Source organism: Osmia bicornis, chromosome 12 (assembly GCF_907164935.1).
Source record: "Osmia bicornis bicornis chromosome 12, iOsmBic2.1, whole genome shotgun sequence".
Classification (NCBI taxonomy): domain Eukaryota; kingdom Metazoa; phylum Arthropoda; class Insecta; order Hymenoptera; family Megachilidae; genus Osmia; species Osmia bicornis.
The window spans coordinates 2,147,782-2,168,795 of record NC_060227.1 but is presented as its reverse complement, the minus strand read 5'-3'; the positions used below and the strand labels follow the sequence as shown (position 1 = coordinate 2,168,795).

At 32.5% G+C, this 21,014-nt stretch overlaps 3 protein-coding genes across 11 annotated transcripts; 1 reads left to right on the top strand and 2 right to left on the bottom strand.

Moving 5' to 3' along the window:
* Positions 1 to 119: 119 nt before the first annotated feature.
* Positions 120 to 5,363, bottom strand: LOC114873221 (myeloid differentiation primary response protein MyD88). Of its 2 annotated transcripts, XM_029181308.2 has the most exons (8): positions 5,120 to 5,363; positions 1,887 to 2,169; positions 1,583 to 1,779; positions 1,416 to 1,508; positions 1,209 to 1,336; positions 981 to 1,149; positions 724 to 892; positions 121 to 647 (listed from the first exon to the last, which is right to left on the bottom strand). In XM_029181308.2, the coding sequence occupies exons 2-8, from the start codon at positions 2,000 to 2,002 to the stop codon at positions 248 to 250; spliced, it is 1,272 nt and encodes a 423-aa protein (XP_029037141.1). In that variant the 5' UTR covers positions 2,003 to 2,169; positions 5,120 to 5,363; the 3' UTR covers positions 121 to 247. The 2 variants fall into 2 exon arrangements, with proteins under 2 accessions (XP_029037142.1, XP_029037141.1); XM_029181309.2 differs by lacking the exon at positions 5,120 to 5,363 and having other exon boundaries at positions 120 to 647; positions 1,583 to 1,796; positions 1,887 to 1,970.
* Positions 2,708 to 5,126, bottom strand: LOC114873222 (histone acetyltransferase p300-like). The gene has a single exon (XM_029181310.2). It carries the CDS (start codon positions 5,079 to 5,081, stop codon positions 4,335 to 4,337), a length of 747 nt encoding a protein of 248 aa, XP_029037143.2. The 5' UTR covers positions 5,082 to 5,126; the 3' UTR covers positions 2,708 to 4,334.
* Positions 5,364 to 5,569: 206 nt separating the features above from the next.
* LOC114873228 (restin homolog) lies at positions 5,570 to 20,976 on the top strand. Of its 8 annotated transcripts, XR_003788901.2 has the most exons (23): positions 5,570 to 5,694; positions 6,275 to 6,417; positions 10,027 to 10,095; positions 10,496 to 10,648; positions 10,718 to 10,906; positions 11,694 to 11,895; positions 12,443 to 12,662; positions 13,266 to 13,310; positions 14,158 to 14,298; positions 14,372 to 14,536; positions 14,966 to 14,986; positions 15,696 to 15,876; positions 15,932 to 16,594; positions 16,655 to 16,773; positions 16,832 to 17,144; positions 17,206 to 17,357; positions 17,422 to 19,100; positions 19,158 to 19,248; positions 19,325 to 19,352; positions 19,427 to 19,601; positions 19,671 to 19,849; positions 19,926 to 19,998; positions 20,105 to 20,976. XR_003788901.2 is itself a non-coding variant. In XM_029181324.2 (22 exons), the coding sequence occupies exons 2-22, from the start codon at positions 6,306 to 6,308 to the stop codon at positions 20,149 to 20,151; spliced, it is 4,944 nt and encodes a 1,647-aa protein (XP_029037157.2). In that variant the 5' UTR covers positions 5,570 to 5,694; positions 6,275 to 6,305; the 3' UTR covers positions 20,152 to 20,976. The 8 variants fall into 8 exon arrangements, 7 of the variants coding, with proteins under 7 accessions (XP_029037157.2, XP_029037160.2, XP_029037159.2 ...); XM_029181324.2 differs by lacking the exon at positions 19,926 to 19,998; XM_029181329.2 differs by lacking the exons at positions 5,570 to 5,694; positions 6,275 to 6,417; positions 19,926 to 19,998 and adding exons at positions 7,429 to 7,545; positions 7,651 to 9,881.
* The last annotated feature ends 38 nt before the right edge of the window (positions 20,977 to 21,014 follow it).

Sequence of the window (21,014 nt, the reverse complement as noted above, 5' to 3'; positions counted from 1 at the left end):
CTTCATTTTAAAGAGTAACGCAGTTTCCTTCAATGTAGACTTTAAAACAAAATTAAATCACCATGACTGATTGAGACACGGGAATCTCACATTGTAAGATTCTGTCTTTTTCTGTAATTAACGTTTTATTAGTAGATATGTTTTTATACATTTCATTATCAAAATATATTACAACTCTACTTTAATATTACACTTTGATAAAATAATTAATATTAATAACATTATACTTTTTATAAATAACAAATTTTTATAGTTTAAAAGGCACTCTTTTCACGTATTTCTTTAAAAATTTTGGTTTTTGCTTCTTTTCCGTCAAATCTGTTGATGTGTTTAACGGGTCTAAGTTTTCAAGAGATGGCAAATTTACTGTTTTTGTAATTGACACATATTCTTCGTTATCACGTTCAGCTTTCCGAATTCCTCTCTTTTTCCAATTCCATCGTAAAAAGTTATTGATTGTCTTATTACTATCTTTGTTTAATTCAGGATTATTTGGTTCCTGTTTAGCATCTGGTGATTTATCATTGCCTTTTAATACTTGGTCTTTTACTGTATCCTTTTCTGTTTCATATTCGCTATTTATTTCTACAGTATTACGAGTAGTCTCCTTTTTAGAAAGTAATACAGGTTCTTCATTTACAGTTATACTAAAAATAGAATGGAACTTTTAGTTATGCATAGCATTCCTAATATTAAGGAATAAGTTGAATGAAGATACAGTACCAGTTTGTATTACTTTTCGGAGTATTTACAATTTGTACGGAATCTCGCAATTTTTCCCAGAAATTATATAAAGTTACTCTATTATAATCCAGTATAAACATATAATTTAATTGTCGCGGTAACTGACATTTTCCATATAAACAGGGTATGACTTTTCGTTGACCTTTATCTAATTAAACATATATACTAATACAATATTAAAATCGAAAATCTATAGTTATTAAAAAGAGAACTATTATAGTGTTATCATAACTTACCAATACCTAATGCCTGAGCATAATTTAAAAAGAATTTATTTGCTGGACTTTCAAGAAAATTAGATGATACTATTACAATTAATCTATTACAACGTTCTGATATCAATGTCATTACAGCTTCATGTTCAAATGTAATTCCACCAATTAAATCTCTATCTTTCAAACAAAGCTGAAAAATAATTTCTCTTATGTTTCATTGATTTTACACATTTCATATTATTTCTTTACCTTTAACTTATATTGGCTTTCTAATTTGTCTATCATTTTAGTAGCAAAATTAATATCTTCATCTGCATATAATAAAAAAGCATCATAATATTGATTATCCAATCCTTGCCTGAACCTATGAATATCATCTATTGGAAAAGCAGAATGATCGGTAATATTTCATTACTTCGTCTAATAATGTAACACTATATGTTCCAACAAACTTACCTACTGTAAGAATTTTTGTATCATCACTTGCAATGACATCGGCTGATGTTTGAGATCTTTCTAATTGTTCTAAATATTTTATAGCATCTTTTTCTATAATACAAACACAGATAAGTATGAGTATAAAGTAAATGTTTAATGAAAAATTACACACTGGAAATACAAACCAAACAACTCTAATGTATCGTCTACAATATCCCATCTATCAATTTCTTCTAATGCTACTTGTAAATCCTTAATTGTAATATCTTTCTGTTTTTGTCGCCAGGTTGTTAAGATATACGCAGACGGATCTGAGTGAGAAGTTAATAATGGTAATATCTCACCACCTAAGTTGGATAAATGTGCAAGACCTCTCCAATCTCTAAACATTCACAAATTCTTAAAACCTGTTATTACATGCTTAACTTTATAAAGTGAGAGTTTAATTCAAAAGAAACTTATATAATCATTGAAAAATTATTGAGTTACCTTGGTAATCCATTTTCAGATGGAATAATTTTTGGTGGATTTAACAATGTTGAAATAATCTGCTTAGTTTCGCCGGATAAAGCAACAAGTGGCACTGTTGACAGATTAACTGTCATTTTTTCTTATCTTGGATCTAACCTCAAATTAGTTTTGATAATAAAATTGTTTCAATAAATCAGATAATTACTGATTTATATAAGATATATCGAATTTAGATAATGAAACAGTTTCTAAAGTATATGGAAAGAAGTCCTCTTCGAAGCTTCATCCGTTTGGCACGTGTCTGCAACAGGTAAGATTAAATTATCATTAAATATTAAATTAAACTGCCTTTCGAGTGTTAACAGTACAAAAAACAGAAAGAAAAGTCGAAGAGAAGTCTAGATTCTTAATTTTTGTTATTAATTCGACGTCTTCTTTGAAAATACACGAGTTGAAAATTTTTGCTCTTGCCGTGAATGTACAATGAGATGAAACAGCAGCATCTGAATTATTTTCTCTTTTATATCAGTAAGTTCCTAAACATTATTGAATGTTTGAATTTGCTGTTTTTAATTTAATAACGTTTTTTCTTGAGCATCGTAATATTATTCCTGTTTAGACGTGTTCGTCTTGCTTAGGTATCGGCCGATAGCAGAATATACCGAACATTGCCGAGCGTTGCCGAAGTGCCGACCGGTCTACGATGGGAAGGAAGGTCTCGCCATTGCTCTCTCGAGCGTCGAAGCAATAAGTCGTGTGGAGGGCGTCCTCCTGTACGGGTAGTTCATAGGTACACGCAGTTTACTATTCAAATACTTTGCATAAATTATGAAGCTCGATCATTTGTTAATCATAACTTTATTGATGTTGGTTAAATTTCATTTACATAAATTTGTATTTCTTATTTGTTACAGATATTTCCTCGATATTGAAAAAATGCCATGCGAGACGATGTCGTGGTAATTGATACTGGTTTGAAACACAATTTCGTAAAGAATTGGTAACATTTTGATTTATTGTAATCAATTGGTAATATTTATTATTACTTTCTTTTTGTTGAGTCATTGTTAATTGTAAGCATTTTTGATAATTAATTATTGGTACCAAGGTCAACGAAGGAAAGATCAGAGGAATGTTTCTTTCTTTGATCAATTAATAGAAAAAGGATAATTAATTTTTCATTTTATTGAATAATTTTAACTAGTAGTTCCATGCATCTGTTAAAAATTAGAACAAAAATTGAAACGGTTTGTATTCTACTGCAGATAATTGCTTTTCTTGTGCAATTATTTAATTATATTTTGATTATTTTAAACAATCTGTTATCGTCAAATTGTAGTAATTGTATTATAATATACAGCTTTTGGTGCAAGTTTAAATTAAAATAGAATCACGGTATTAAACCTCATGCTGTTTAAGCATGGTTAATTATTGGACTTTGCTTATTGTAAAGAATTAGATAATTTATAAATTACGTCGTAATAGAATTTCCAACAATTTTTAATATGCTTACAATCTTAACAACAAAAATCCTCTGCTTTAATACAATAGTCTATTATCTTTATTACAAAATGATTTTCTATCGATGTAATATTCATTGAAATAATTATCAACAATTATTTAAAACATTTCATTTCAATCTAGGATCAATATTCAGATTTAACAATATTTGTGCTCGTCGAATATATTTCACGAACATAGATATTTCCATTTACAAGCCATTAATAACAGTATTTCCGTTACGAACGCTCAATAAGAAGAATGTTGTTTTGTATATTTCCACCCAGCCCATCCCTGCTCACTAAGTTTTTCTTTCAGGAATTGTTGTAGCCGCGCGCAATGCGGTCGGTAGAGTCAGTGTTTGTACGAACATACTTTCAATGTTTTGATTTTTTCAAGGGTGAACTGGCCCTGAATAGAGTTGCGTTTGTACGATTTGGAATGACGCGAAAGTAGAGTCAGTGTTTGCTGCGTATTATAAAATATTTTCTAGAGCATCGCGGCTCTGATTTTTCTTTTTCCATCGCGAAAGTAGAATCTCTACAATTGTTCGCCGAAAATTATTCACGGTCGCGTTACTAGTATTTACTATCTTTATTTTTATTTTTAATTTTTTTGTTTTAATTGCTCGATATATCCGCGTTTACGAAGGAAAGCCAAGGACATTAGGAGAACTGAAGGATGCCATTCGCCAGCAACTAGGAATGATAAACGAAGAACTGTTGAAGAGAGTAGTTGCATTCACCAAAATGGTCACCATTTAAGTGACATAATTTTTCATACATAAATAGCCTAAAATGGCATGTAATAATGTATCATTTCGTGACAATAAATTAAAATTACGCTAGAAATTAACTGAAAAATATTAATTTTAAAAACGTCTGCTTTCCGTGGCGCACCCTGTATATTACATTTTTAAAAATTTCGCAATTTCTTAGCTATACTTATCATTAGCATTATATACAATTAATATTTGCAATAATCTAATTGTTGTTGTTCTTTCCAGTTTTGTTGTTTCTCCTCAAATTCTGTCCGAATTTTGTATATTTTTTCAGCATGTAAATGATAATATTCTGATCTCGAATTAGCCATTTCATACATATCAACTTCAACCTTCCTCGCATACACAATTAGATTATGCACTCTTATATCCAACATAGCTTCCGGATCAGGACATGGAAATATTGTGTTAACCAATTTATAAACAAGGTGATTTCTGATATACGGAGTGATAGATTGATGCCATTCCTTTGTTCCTTGCACTGGTGTCGCTGTTACTTGACCCAGTTGAAGTCCATCTAAAAGCTGCAGGGTACCTAGTCTATTTTCAAGAACGTTAAGTTGTCCCAAATCATTCAAATCAAATAATTGCTGCATATTAACAGACTGTTGTATGTTCGCGGCAACTGCCGCTACAGCAGGTCTGGGACCACTGGTAGGTGCTGCCTGATTATCATCTACTCCAACTGTGTTAGGATTAGAATTTAAAGGACGAGACACATTTGGAGCAACTACTTGTTGTTCAGCGCTAACGTCAGACTGACCGGGTGCAGCCTGAGTTTGAGGTTGAGCTAGCCTAACGTTTCTATCAGAACTGCGAGCTCCCTGCATGGTCAGCGCTGGCATTTTTTTAGTAACACACTGACCAGGTACCAAACCGGGCGTCGTCGTAGGACACTGAATACCGATACAGCGATAAGCAATAACTTTCATAAACAAATGCTTAAGCTGATGCTTAAGGTTTTACTTACACTACTTATTCGGCGACTGTAAGGCTGGTTCAGACACGGCTAGTAGTTTAGTCGAGTGGCGAGTAGTTTAGTGTATGGACATTACAGTTTAGTCGAGTAGATCCGTTTCATTGGATTTTTCTGGTCGAGTCACTGATATATATAGATCGTGGATCGAGTAGGCTTCCCCCACCGCGAACAGACCTGTCTGGACGCATTTCTTTAGTCAAGGGATATATCTTGAACTCTTGATTTCCAAAGCTCAACTGTACTAGTCCGGACACTTTTCTGACTTTTCTATGCACTAAAAGGTTTAGTAGTAAGTAGCTACTCCCCACTCGACTAAATTACTAGCCGTATCTGAACCGGCCGATAACTGAAAATAGGACCTATACCTGAAAATGATGAATTAATTCGCAAGTAGACCGTGACGGCGCTTCTGGCGCTAGTAATTGTCACTTTTCCGTTGACTGTTATGCGAATTTGTTCGAATTATTCGCGGTGCTCGTTTCTGTAGACACAGTCATGTTATAATTATTACTTGTAAAATATGTTCATTGAGTGCACTCGAAAGCATTATATCATATTTAAATAAGGTAATCATATATATACAAATTCATTTTTAAATGATGAATATCCGTCTTGAAGAAGTTAACCTCTCTTCCATTTGACGTTTTTTTAAATATCATAATATGCACTAAGGAAAAAATTCATATTTTAGAGTGCTTCCTTTTTGCATATATAAATTATACATTTTGTTTCTGTGACTTATCAACGAACGTCAAATACATAATAAGGATTGATTTCGCAAATTTGCGTGCGCAATTCGAGTTTTGACTTCGATTTCAGCAACGACTTTTCGATTAATTTGAAAATTCAAATTTCCATTGCGGTACTTTTCTTTCAGAAAACCCATTTTATAAATAAAAATTAAGCACAGGCAGCCTAATTTCTATAATAAACGTTTTAATTAATCATTATAATTAACTTGGTTTAATACCATTAAATCGAATTCTTCTGTTATATTACGATATTGATTTTTATACATTATACTTGTTATCATATTTTATGTTAATGCGAATGTATAATTTTACTTCTTGATCTTTGAATCATTACTTTTTTATATATCTTGAACACTTGCTACAATTTTACTAATCCATTATTTTAATGTTTCAGTGTTACATAACAGTAAGTGCACATATATAAGATGACAGATCCAAAACCATCAGGATTAAGGCCACCATCAAAAATTGGCAGGCCATGTAGTAATCTACCACCGAGACCAGCAGTTCCACCGTCACCACCAAGATCATCAATGAGTGAGTTTTTATCAATGAAATCTGTTGTGTTGCGTTGTGTTGCATATGCATGCTTAGAAAGGAATATTTTATTATTCATCATTTTTCATATTTTATGTCTAATATGTTTTGTATCCCATAAAAATTAAGAACTATTATAATACCTGCAAGGTGATAAGGTAATATTATTATATCTGGATATGATCTAATCATTGGAATACATCTTAAAATTGTATCAATATATGAATACATGAAAAAGGTATATATTTATATTTCACGTATTATGAAAAACACTACAACCAGTAAGATAAAGTTATTTGTTTCACTGTCACGTGTAAATGAAATGAAGTCCAATTTACACTGATAATAATAAGGAATTGTACTTAATAAATCCACATTGAGTACACATGTAATATGGATAGGAAAATGAAACAAATACAGGACTTAGACTAGTTTGAAGCCGAATGCGACTCATTAATTCCCCACGCGGTGCAAACGAGTACGCCCACGAGACCCTGAGACGAACGTGAACGAATACTTTTACAAGCTCGAACCTGCAAACTTCTCACGAGTCGTTCTTCCACCTCTCAACGCAACGCATCTCGTCTGAGCGATCCGGTAAATACATATCAGTAACAAACGCTATAGTTTTAATTAAGCATCGTGAACGCTTTTGATTTACATAATACGCCCTTTGAAACGGTAAAGTAAATTTCATTCATTCTATTATTTGTTACTAACATAATTCATTAAACATCATTTTATTCCTTCCATTAATGTTGTTGTGTTTAATAGCAGGTGCTACTGATTGTGAGAATCTTCATAGGTGTCTTGTTTGGGTTCTTTATTTATAAAGAATTGGTTTCATTCAGATTTCCATTGAGTTTTCTTGTTGGACGTTTATTCATTTGGTGACTGAAATATGGTTGTATAATTTTTTGTTTACTTCTTCTACAATTCATATATTTTTTTAATTATCTACTCATTCAAGATTGTTAAATTACCTATTTAATTTGAATTTTTCCATTGTTTAAGGTCCTCAAGTTTGGAGTCAATATTAATATAGAAAGAGGCTTTTAAAATTTCTATCTTTTAAACTTTGGATTATAAAATTATTTAAAGTTTGAGCTCAACAAAATTATTACTTAGGTACAAATACTCTTTTGTTTTGCATCTTATTTATAAAACTTATCCCTAATTCATTCTTTCCAGCTGGGACCAATCGTTAATCCATTAACCTTCGTTTCATTGTAGAATGCACGTTTAAGATGCAAGGTCCTGCGTTTCTAGATCCAGATTAGTCGCTCGATTATTCATCAAGAAAGAAACGCAACACGTTGCACGCGTACAAAAGTGTCAGTCTCGCATCGAGGGCACCCATCTTGCCTTATTGGTTCATCCAGCGGCTTCGTTGCATCGTTGCACAAATGGATGAGGAGCTAGGAACAGATATGTGTGTGCAGTCATCATGACGCACACGGTTATGCAATCCCAGTGTTTATTGTACGCTCGATTTCCAGCCGTTTCGTCTTTCCTCCCACGTGCTTGCCTCGCTTTCCTTTTTTGGGTAGGGCTTTTCGCGCCACGATCCAACTTTGCCCCTATATTGTCCCATGTATCAGCTGGTTCTTAGCTCGGGTTTCGAAATAGGATAGGAAAGCTCAAGGTAACGATGTCAATTTTCGATTTGACGTAGAAACGGATACGTTTCCCGATACTCGATATTCGAAACAAGGGAATGTTCTCTTGCTGGCAAGGAAGTAAGAAAAATCAGCTGGCTTATCTTCCTGTTCATTATTAGCGAACACGTTTCTTGAACAGGCCACTTTTGTACAGGCCAAACGGTAAGAGTTATCGAAAAAATTCTGCACCGTTGTGTTTAGTGGGTCAAAATCTCAACGAATGACTTTTTTTTTTTTTTGCCACTTCCAGTCTGAACGAAAATGGCCGAAAAAAGGTTGGCTTTAGTCTCCTTTGAATTATGACTTTCCTCTGTAGTTTTTCAATATCCTTGAAATCAGGATTCTTAATTTCCTTATGAATGGTTTCATGAAATTCCTGACTTGAGTTATTCGTCACCTATGCGATTCTAAATGTTGTCAAATCACACGTATGTTCACGCATTTTCATGTGGATTAGCATTCCAATATAAATCATGTTCGTCCGCAGTGACAATCTTTCATTCTGACGTAATCTTACGGTATTTAATAACATCTGGTGACACCATCACCTAAATATGGGCACACTCACGAGGGCGATATCGAGAATAATATTGGTCATTTTAAGAATCTTGAGCATTTTTAACAGAGGCGAGGTGATCAGCCTTGTTTTACTGGCATCACTGACATAACCGGCATTCCTTTAATCTCCTTTACTGATCAAACATCTGGTAGTTGGATTCAGAATATATTATACTTTATCTTGTTTTTCTCTTCAGTTTAAAATTAATTATTGATTAAAATCTGAAACTATTGAGTATAAATATCAATATTCTTCTTCTAGATAAAAAAAAAGGAACGTAGAATTCCAAGAACGGCCACCAAAGTATTAAGTTTCAAAATTGATTGTTTCAAGGAAATGTGTTCAAAGTAACAAAAATTTGATACATCAGGGAGCTGTTCAGCGGGTACGATTGAAAATCAGTTCTCGAATGGATCATACCCGGATCTCGTTACCATGATTTTCATTAGATTAGATTACAGGTACAAATTGCTACCTGACGAGCGTAATAGTAATCGAATAGTTACACCATTAACCTTGTTTACATGATGTACATACGAGAGACTGATGTATCTTGGATTGTATGACTACATATTGTATGGATCGCGTTACAAGCGTTTCGCTTCACGCGGTCAAGGTGCTTGACACTCTACGTGATGTTTATTTTGATGATGTTCATCATCATCCGCTTCCAACAGCTAGATCTTACCTTAAACAATGAATGGAACATTCAGTGAATTGAGATTCACCTGAATTTGCACGGCTTAAATGTTTGACTTGCATCGTTTTATAGTTGTTTCTTTTTTGCAGAATGAGTCATTGTTTGACGATTGGAAATGTTAGATGATGATGCATCGTTCTTTATATAGTATTTGAAAAGCATAACTACGTCTCGATCTTTGAGATGTATAAAACAGACTTTGAATGTTACTAATTATTCTCAGCTAATATTTACATAAATCTTATTTCAAGTTTCTGAAATTTTGAATACTGTTTTTAAACACTATATACGGAAAACAATGATTATCATAGAGATTATGCGTACACAATCTAGAATAATTTAATCGTTTCCCTCTAATCACGAATCTATCTCGTCGAACAGCGGACTTCCGCCCACGCAAGCGACCTACTACCACTGCTCGCCTACGTTTGTTTATGAATAATTAATACTATCGTGAATCGTTATATTTTTTTCTGTTTTTTTGTCAACAGAGATTGTGATTGTACGCTTGACTTGCGTTGTAATTAAATTAAGCCTCGAACAGGTACAATATTACTAGCAAGTTGTTGATATCATTCGAACAGTTTGTCACGTTCAACTTTGTGATAAAGCATTTCATAATTTTGTCCATTAAAGCATGCTTCTTTCTCTTTGATTCGCATTGTTTGCGTTGTTTTGCATGACTACAGACCAGATGGATCATCTTTGGGAAACGCACGGTCGCCGGTTAAGCGAGGCTGGCTTGCGCAGAGGATCAGGTAGGTACCTCATTTCATGTGTTTTATTCTTTGTAAGAGGGATGCAAAAGTAATCGTCCAAAGTGGTTACTGGATCCACTTAGGATTATCACTATTGTACCACTTTGTAGTTACACTTGTATTTTTCCTTTGTAAATTGTCTTGTGAAAGCTCTTCATGTAGTTTATAGTGATTGCAAGCTTAATGCAGGTGCCTGGTTTTAAAAAAATCTTCCAGATCACATAAGAATTTAATAATATATCATTTTTGGAAGGTAAGCCATTCATTGCTGGAAACATTTTCTACCACTACTGAAAGAACTTCAGTTTTCCTACATTAAACATTCCTACACCCCCATTGAAATGATCACTTTTCCAAATTCCAACTCTGTGAAACAATTAAATATCCTTATGTGGAACAGATAACAGTGTCGTCTTAACAGAAGACACCGACAGCTTCATAATAGGAGATCGAGTATGGGTTGGTGGTACCAAACCAGGCGCCATCGCCTATATAGGAGAGACCCAATTTGCACCTGGAGACTGGGCTGGTGTAGTCCTGGATGAACCAATCGGTAAGACCCCATAAGATCATTCTATCTTATGAAAGTTAACGAAACTAAAGAATGAAATGGAATTCTTAGGAAAGAACGATGGCTCAGTTGCTGGTTGCCGATATTTTCAATGCGAACCGAAACGAGGGATATTCTCACGTTTGACTAGGCTCACCAGAACACCGTTGTCGGATATGGTATCACCTACACAGAAGACACCAACATCTCCACTTGGCAATATGAAAGAAGGCTTGAGCAAGTCTATGTCTCCGTCTTTAAGTAAGGATCGCTGCAAGAGATACTCTCCTCGTCCCTAATATGCATGAATTTTGTCTAAGAACCTTGAGATTGAATGATGTGCAAGAAGAACGCACAACAATGCCTTCTTAATAGAATAAAATATTGCCGTCTATCGTTGTTGAAGAATTTTGCAGTTCTTTGTTCATGTTTTCATAATTGTTTATATTATATTTGAAATTTATTGAAGAACTGCAGGATTCTCTATGAATTGTGAATTTGACCGCACGCCATGTAGCTTAAAACGCACCGTTTAGAATAGATTGTTTTAGTGTTGTATGTACAAACCTTGTTTTTTTGTTCTCATATATTTTGTTCATTAACACTTTGACAATTGCATATTTGCTGTTTTAATCTTTTTTTAATAGAGATTATTTATGAAATTACAAATGAATAATTTTTAAATTGTAATTAGTAGAAGGATTAATAAGGTAAAAAGTTAATGTCAGGATAAGCGACACTGGCTGTCAAAGTGTTAAGGAAAGAAACAATGTAATGTCTTGCGTCCTCTTTATGTAGCTAAACCTCTAAGCCTTGTGTGTGTTTTAATAAATAAATCGGATGTACGCCGATTCCTCACCCTCTTCTCATCGTTGAAATTGTGAAAGGGTATTATTTTGAGGCTTCTCAGTTGTATCCTGTTAAAGGAAGGGCATTCTAAAAGTGAAAATTTGAATTATAGACAGTAGCATTGGTAGTACAGTTTATGTTGCATGTAAGATTCGATTCAGAGTATCATTTGATAAAATCTGTGTAACTCGTCATATAGACGCATCAACGACGAGTCTGTCGTCCACGATGTCACAGAGGGATCTAAGGCTAGGCGACAGGGTAATAGTATCGTCCAGCCAAGGCAGCAAAACAGGTGTCCTCAGGTACATGGGCCCCACAGAATTTGCACCAGGCGAATGGTGTGGCGTGGAACTCGATGACCCAATTGGAAAAAACGATGGCTCCGTTGGTGATAAGAGGTCTGCATTGATCTTCACAATTCTATAGCTTGAGCCGAGAATTTGGTTCCTTAAGGTCGCCATCCCCTTCATTAATAACTCCCCATTTATGTGATTCAGTTACATGCCTTGCCTTTTCTTATTTGCCATACATTTGTAAAGAAAGCTTTTTAATTCCGTACCTGGAAATGATTATAATGACCTTGAACCAACAATCTTTAGCTCTGGCTATAGCAGAAAGTATCAAGAAACGATGAATTTTGGAAAAGTCGAAAGTGAACTTGTTCACGTAGGAGGAACGTTTGTTCGATTCTGCAATGTTGAATTAATTACCTGTAGGTGTATTTATAGTTTTGTTCATAGAGCTTGATGTGAATAGATAACGATAGCTTTCAGCAGTCTATTGTATTAGGATAACGTTGTTTTCTATTAAGAGATTTAGATTATAGTAAGGTTTATATGGTTATTGAAACTAGTTCATTTCATAAAATTCCATTGAAATTCAAGTTACTGATACCATTAATTAGATTTCTCTGGTGGCTTGCTAATTATTTTAGCATTGATTCAGGTACTTTGAGTGTCGACATAAATACGGCCTGTTCACACCCGCACACAAGGTCAGCCGGTCGCCAACCAGCAAAAGGTCATCGTGTATGGTACACAAGCCAACCGGCGCTGCTCTAAACTCGTCCCTGAAGAAGATTGGTTCCAGAGAGTCTCTACTTTCACTGTCGAGCATCGCCAGCACCGCGAGCGTAGCCACCAGGGCTGGTGTTAGCTCAGCGAGGGTAAGATTTACCGTGCCAGAATAAGGAGAATGGTCTTCAGCTTGCATCTTCTATCCAGAGTGCAGATTTTTAGCTATTTACTTTGTTTGAGACATTGTTGAAAACAATTAGGGGATCACATGTTATTAGTACAATTTAGATTCAGTATCATTAGATTCTAATTCATTGAATACCTCATTAAGTAGTTTATTAAACAGTGTCGATCCTTCTTATTGTTTTTAAACATACAAATTGATTTTTGCGAATAAAGTATAACAACTCTTGTTAAATTGCTTTGAAACATGAACTGTTAGCTTATTAGTTACTTAGAAGTGTTATAGATATATATATGTGTTACAGTTGTTATTATTGTTATTGCTTTTGTTGAGTAACATTGTCAAACGTTAGATAGTTTAACTTACTTTCCAAAGAGTTGTTTGATCTTAATTTTGTTATAATAGAGATGATAACTAATTGTTGTTAATGTCAGAAAATTATTATATTTTTTTTATTCAAGACATATATTTATTTATTAGAAAGAGTAAGAGGAATTGCAGTTTAACTGTATGGCTGTTGCATGCTATATATATACATATATGTTGTCTGTTGCATCCAATATTCCAGAGGCCTGGTTTGCGCACGTCGACACCTGCACGAATTACACTGCAGGTGAGAGTACAATCTAACGTTTGTATTGATTATTATGAATTAATCAATTAGAAATTGAAGCTCTCAATACAGCTAAAACAGCAAATGCGTTGTGATTATAACATAATTCTATGATTTGACAGTCCAGATTTATTAAATTCATTTCTGTAGCCATTGTGATTGTAATCATATACCGTTTGGTCACCATAGATAGTACACTTTTATTCATTAAAGTGTAATTGCCACTTATGTAGTAGTTGATAAGTAGTTTAGACAAATAATACTTGTATGTAATGTTAATAAAATCCTCCGTCCACTCCTTTTAATCTCCTTGAAAGCCAATTCTCGCCTATGTGGGGATTTCTTTTGTAAATTAAGTACAGAAAGATACTATTTATACCTATCAACGTCGTCAGTTTTTATTCTGCTAATTTATTTTTTACCAGCTTCTGAATATAAGAAGTAAGAAGCTTTTCTATTTCATTGATTGTCATCCAGATAAATATGTAAGACATAACAAATCTTGCAAATCTGATAGTGTTGTAACGCAACAGCGTACACGCTTTAAATATTTATGTTACTTAGTTTGTACGTTTCTGTTGTATTAATTAAAAACCGGTTTTTCAATCATCTAAAAGTTCAAGTACAGTATCAAGAATGAAATACAAGTTTTGCAGGAACTTAAGAATATAGATTGTGATGACAATAATTGAATATTAGCTTCAAATTAGTTTTCAATAATTCCTTTAATAAATATGTATTTCCTTTATATGTCTTCTGTATACCAAAAACTTCTAGTGTAGAAGATTATAAATAAATACTATAACATTGCATACAATTTTTCTTATATATATCTTAATTATTTTAGGAAACATTAAAAGAGAAGCAGCAGGAGATAGAAATCCTTCGGAAAGAAAGAGATCTAGAACGTGAGCGCGTTACAAAAGCTGCTAATCAAGCAGATCAAGCTGAACAATCAATTATTTCAATAAAACAAGAATATGAGCAGGTTGCTACATTATATATGTATTTCTAATTTATTTAATATTTTAAAGATACTGAGAATATGATTGTAATTTTAGTACCGGGAAAAGATGCAGAAAACAGTTACAGAAGCAGAAACTGCATTCACAAAACTGCTGCAGGAGAAGAATGCCCTGGCTTTACAATTGGAAGAGGAGAAGAGGAAATGTGAAGATCTTTTGTTTCGGTTTGAAGAAGAATCAGTCAATAAGGATGATATTCAGGTATATATCTTTGTAGAATGATTTATAATAAAATATGAGGTAAGCTATAAAACATTCAAAGAATTAATTATCAAGCAATAAATAAAAGCAAGGTGAAATAATCAAGACTTATATTAATTTGTATTTTTCTGTTTTCACTTTGGTTGATCAGATTTCCTTTTCCATTTCTATTTAAAAAAGTATTGTATACATCAATTTCCCAAAATGATTTGCATTAGAATTAGAAAATAGAATAAAATGCTTTTACTAGCATTAAGAGCTTTTACATAATAAATGGTGTTGGGTACAGATTCTCAACTGTGCTTATGAATGTATTCATAGAAAGAAAATAGTGGTAAATAAAATTAAAAGTTCAGCGTTTCGCGAGGTACATGAAGCATTTCTATCCAAGCTTTGGGTTAACACAAAAACCTTATCGTTTATTTTCAGAAAGAGAGAACTGAGCAATGTGTGAGTATCCCATGGCAGCTGTTTGGGCCAGAGGAGGTGTTGATGCTGTTTTTCTGCACCGCTTCTCTTATCGTCACTGTAGTCATATCATTTAACATTTCATCGCAGTTTTGTCAAAGAGCTATATGACATCGCACTACCTCCTTCAAGCTTTAATTCTTCTCAATCTTTGTTAACATTAAATGTCAGTTTAAAGGGGTGATAGTATTTATGATATAATAAGGGAAAAAAGAAAGTACAAGTAAACAGATTAGAATTGTATTACATACAAAGAATAAGTTTAAGATATGTTAGAAAGGTGCGGAATTAAAATGCTTTGCGGTGCACTGCAAAATAATGCTTTCTATATGCTAAATTTGTGCTTGACTATGAATCAAGTATTAATAGGTAGTAATTAGTAAGGAAAAATTGAAGAAATTTATCTTAATGTAATTTATTTATTTATTTATTATTTATTGTTGTAAATTTTGTTTGGTATACTATGTTGAATTTATATTATATATTAATATATATTATTACTCTGAAAAATCAAATAATATATTCCACATTTCTTTGAACATATAAGAAAAAAAATTATATTTTTATATTTTATTGCGTTTTTGCCTAAATCAACGTAAATGGTATTCTTATATATCTTAAGCACATTATGCTAATTAACGTGTATGTAAATGATTTTATCTGGGCACTAAACAAATGTGTTTCTCGTTAGGTAATAAATACGGTAAATGAAAATAGAATAAAGGATCTCGAAAGGCAATTGTTAGAGGAAAGGGAACGCGTTGCTCAATTAGAACGCGATAGCATAAAACTGTTTGAAACCGAAGAGGAATTGACACGTCTTCGCAACGAGATCTCCACTGTTACCGCTCAAGATAAACACCAGTTGGAAGGTAATTTAAGAAACTGTACTTTGTATGCATTTTTATTAACATTCAATTGATTCAGACTTGCAGATTCGCAATAAGAGTTTAGAAGAAATTAAGAACAATCTTGAAAGGGAAGTACAAGAAAAGACAACACTTGTGGAACAATGTGTCGTACAAATAAAAGAACTGGAATCAACATTGAATGATAATCAAAGGGAAAGTACCAAATCAGAAACTGTTTTACGAACAGAATTAGAACAATCAACGAAAAGTTTAGAGGAGAAAAATACTCTGATAGAAAATATGAAAAAAGAATTTGAAAATAGTACAAATACTTTGAAAGAAGAACTGCAAAAGGCCACCGAAATGATAGAGACTGTAAAAAAAGAAACCACGAGTGAAAAGGAATCATTGATATCTAAATATGAAAAAATGGTGGAGGAGAAAGAAAATCTTCTAAAGATAAAAATTCAAGAATTAGAAATGGGATCTAAAAAACAATTAGAGATACAAAACGTTGCTTTGGACGATTTAAAAGCTGAGAATGAAAAACAAATTAACAAACTTTCAGAGTCCTTCAATGAACAGTTAAGTATGAAAAATTCAGAAATCAAGGAAGTTTCAATGGAATTAAATAAAAAAATATCAGAAACTGAAAAACTGATGGCAGAACTGGCAGCACAGGTTAATATAAATAATAAAAAAGATGAGGAGTTAAATATTGCTTTGAAAAAACTTGAAGGTATGTTGCTTATGTAAAATGTGCAAATTTCTTATGATTTTCATGATTTCTGTTTTACAGAACTGAACGAAAAATTGAAGTTGATGGAAGAGAAGAATGATATGCTTTCTAAACAGATACAAGAGTATCAATCAAAGGCTGAAGATAGCTTTAAAATAGTTCAAGAAAAGCAAAAATTAGTAAGTATCTTTGATATAAACACTGAGTTCATCAGTGATAAATGTTTTATTAATCTAGGAAGAAGATATTGCGTCTTTACGAGCTACCGAGGCAACTTCTTCTACACAATTACAAAAATTAAATGAAGAATTGAAAGTGAAGGAAAAAGAATTGTCTGAGCTTCGTTCAACTACCGCAGCTGAAATAGAGGAATTGACTAAACGTTATCAGCGTCAAATTGAAGAAAAAGCGAAACACATTGAAGAGGCAAACACAAACATATCTCAAAAGTCATTATTACTTAGCAAATTAGAAAATGATATAGTTGAACTAAAATCAATTCTAGCGAATAAAGATCATGAGATCAAAACTCTTACGGAAAAAACTTTAGGTAAAAAATATATTCTCATTTAACTCTGATACTGATTTAACTATTATCTTTTATATTTTAGAGTTACAGAGCACGCTTACTATGTCACAACAAAGTAAAACAAATTTGGAGAATCAGCTTCGGACATTTGAAAGCAACATAGAACAATTAAATCAGCAAGTAGCTGGCACGGAAAATAAGTTGTCTCAGGTTACCGCTCAAAAAGAGAAATTGGTTAGTAATTGCTATACCTATATTATATTTGAATTAAATACCTAATTTTTTGTACTGTGTTTAGGAGGCTGATATTGCAAATATGATAAGTAGTTCCACTGATTCGTCTGCACAACTTGTAAAATATAACGAAGATTTGCGATCAAAAGAGAAAGAATTAGATGCATTAAAAGATAGAGCATTTAACAGTGATAGTATGCTGAAATCATTAGAGGCTAAATTGAATAATACGGAAGTACAATTAAAAGAAGCTAACGCAGTAATTCTAGAACAACGCTCGGCATTAGAAGATAGTAAGACTCAGTTGGAAAAAGAGAAAACATTAAATACAACGTTATCTGATAAAATAACAGCTTTTGAAACAGAGAACGTAGAACTGAATAAGCAAATACAGGAAAATGAACATATTAAGCAGAATCTTAAAGAAAAGTCTGAAGAAGCATTGAACCTTATGAATGAATTAACAAACCGTAAAGATGAAGTTCTTAATCTTCAAAAACAATGTGATACGCTGCAAAACTCGCACAAAGAAGAGATATTATCGCTTCAAAAAGAAATGAGTAATTTAAAATCAGAATTGACTGCTTCTAAAGAAGAGACAAAAGCAATCCAAAAATTGAAATCGAAACTAGAAGCAGATCAAAGTGCCAATCGTTGGTCTATCGAAGAATTAACAGAGAAATTAACAGCTGAGACTGAAAACCGTTCAAAATTAGAATCTTTAATAACCGAGAAAGATTCTTATTTGCAACAGTTACAAAATAAATATTTGAAATTACAAGAAACTAATGAAACATTAATAAATAGTAAAGAAACAACTAATAAAAATCTAACAACTTCGTTGGATGCTATGTCCAATGAAATAAAAGAATTAAAAGATAAACTAGTCACTGCAACAGAAACCATCAAAAGTAAAGAGGATGCTCTTGTTCAAACGAAAAAGGAAACTGAACAAACTGAAGCACAAGTTTTAAAACTTAATGATATTATTTCAAAAATGCAAAAAGATCAATCAGATAATGCAAACGAAACGAAGAAGATACAAGATGCTCTTGTAGAAAAAGAAAAAGAAATATCTAGCATTCTAGAAACAAAGATTTCTTTAGAAAATAAAGTACAAAATTTAGAATCACGATTACAAGATAATGCAACAACGTTAGAATCCCAATTGAAGAGTGTACAACAGGATTTAACCATGAAAGATAAATCACTGCAGGAGATGGATCGCTTAATAAAAGAATTAGAAAGCTCTAAAGATGAATCTATAACGAAATTACGGAGTAACTACGAATGTGATATGAAATCTAAGCAAACTGAACTTGAAAATGCAATTAAGAAAATTTCTGAATTACAGCAGAAGCAACAATCCGTTCAAACTTTGGTTGAGAAACAAAATATTGACTTAAATAATAAAGAAGTTATGATAGAGAAATTAACAGCAGAAATAAAGGTTTTAGAAAATGCACAAACAGAGAAGCTTAAAGCAGACGAACAGACGCGAAACGAAGAAATAAAACTTACTCAAAGTAAACTGAATGAAGTGATTAAAGAAAATAGGAATTTGATGGATACTAAAGAATCGTTTGAAAAAATGTTAAAAGAACAGAAGGAGAAAATCGAAATACTGACAAATACTATGAAAAATAAGGAAAAAGAAAGTGAGAAAAACATGCAGAATTTGATGGAAAAATTAAATCGTGTATCTTCGGAATCCGCACAGTTAAAGGAAGCACAAAACAATTTGTAAGTAGATATAATGATATTTGCATAGGAAGTGTAATAAAGATTTGCATCTTTTAGGGAAAAAGAAAATAAATTAATTACTGCAAAATGGACGGAGGCGACGAATCAGTTAAAACTGACTCGCGAAAATATAAAGAATAATTATGATGTAAGTTCCTCATTTTTATATCTAAATAGAGTACACGTGATAAATACAATAGAATAATAAATTTTTCGTACTTTAGGCAGCAGGAGGTGATATGAAACATATAGGTAATATTTTTTTTTTGCAATTTATTCATTTTCCTAAACATTACTCTATAATGAAATAAAATGGTTGATTCTAGGCGATAAGGATATTGATTCCTTAAAATTTAAAGAAGACTATGAAACGGCGAAAGGCCAGATAGAGTTTTTAAATTCTGTAATAGTAGATATGCAACGTAAAAATGAAACTTTGTTATGTAAAATTGAGGTTCTTGAAATGGGAGTACCCGCTAATGAAGCTGACGAATATACAACGTATGTATTATCGTATAAACTATAGAATCCTTAATCTTTAAATTTGTAACATTGATTATGTAATTTTAGAACCACCTTAGAGAAACGTATGGCCGCACCACGTATGTTCTGTGATATATGTGATCAATTCGATTTACATGAAACAGAAGATTGTCCACGCCAAGCCCAAGACTTTTTAGAAACAGAGAAAATTGCAAAATCCCCAAAAAAGGTGTCGGTGGAAAGACCGTACTGCGAAAACTGTGAAAGTAAGAATTCATTATCCAGAACTGTAAAACTTATATTCCTCTTTGTATTTGTTTACAATATTCTTTGTTCCAAAAGACAAAATAGGTGTTTAAAATTTACTTCAAAAAGATGCTTGCAGTTCCTAAAAAGTATCATCTAATGACTAAAAGAAAGTATTTTTATTCCTACTAATACAATTTTCTTATCATGATATATCTCCTAAATGTATACCTTTCTAACCAATGTCATTAAAAATTCTTTTAATTGTTTTACAGTGTTTGGACACGATACTCGTGATTGCGATGATGCCGAAACGTTTTAAAAGCGTGTTATTATTTCTAAACCTATCTTACCGCTTCTCAGATATTCTAGATACAAGAAGAAACCTGTTGAAATTTAGCAGAGTATATTTTTATATAAAAGAATTTAATGCTACCGTTGTGTGTATGTCTTCCTGCATAGGACATGGGTATTCATTCACGAATTCTAATGACTTGATGAAGATCTGTGCTCTTGTTAAATTCATGGCTTGAAAGTCTGTTTTTACTGGATTGTTTTGTGTGCATATTTGTGCTTCCATTGTAATTGTTAAAGTACAAAGCCATACCATTTGATTACAAGCCACAGTTATGGTTAAATTGTTACGTTGTTTTATAAAAATGAAGCATATTTTGTTCATTTTCATTATGAAAAGCTAAACGATTACAGGTATCGATTAACAGGACTGTCTAAAGTTCGATGTAATTATGTACATAATAGTTATTTATATCAACCTGTACATGTATTTATTTATTTTGCGTTCAAAAACGCAGCAGATACAGTGATAGTTCCTGTAATTAAAGAACGCAATGATCGAGTCATTAGCGTTGAAGCGTAAGACATTTCTTGCCTCATTTGCAAGAGTTTATATTGATTTAATTGGTAGTACATTTTTCTGAGAAAGTGCTTTTTACATTCGATATAGAAAGAGGTATTTATTTTGTTTATGTTATCTATTATTTGTATGAAAATCATTTCAGCGAAATTGTACTACTATGTCCTACTGTTGTCTTGCCTTTTAACTAAGCTTTAATACAAGGTTGATACATACATTAGTCTTAAAATTTTATGCTTTGTAGTTAAGAGAAATAAAATTGTAAGAGACTGATTTTAGTATTTTACAGAAATTCATTCAAATTAAACGGT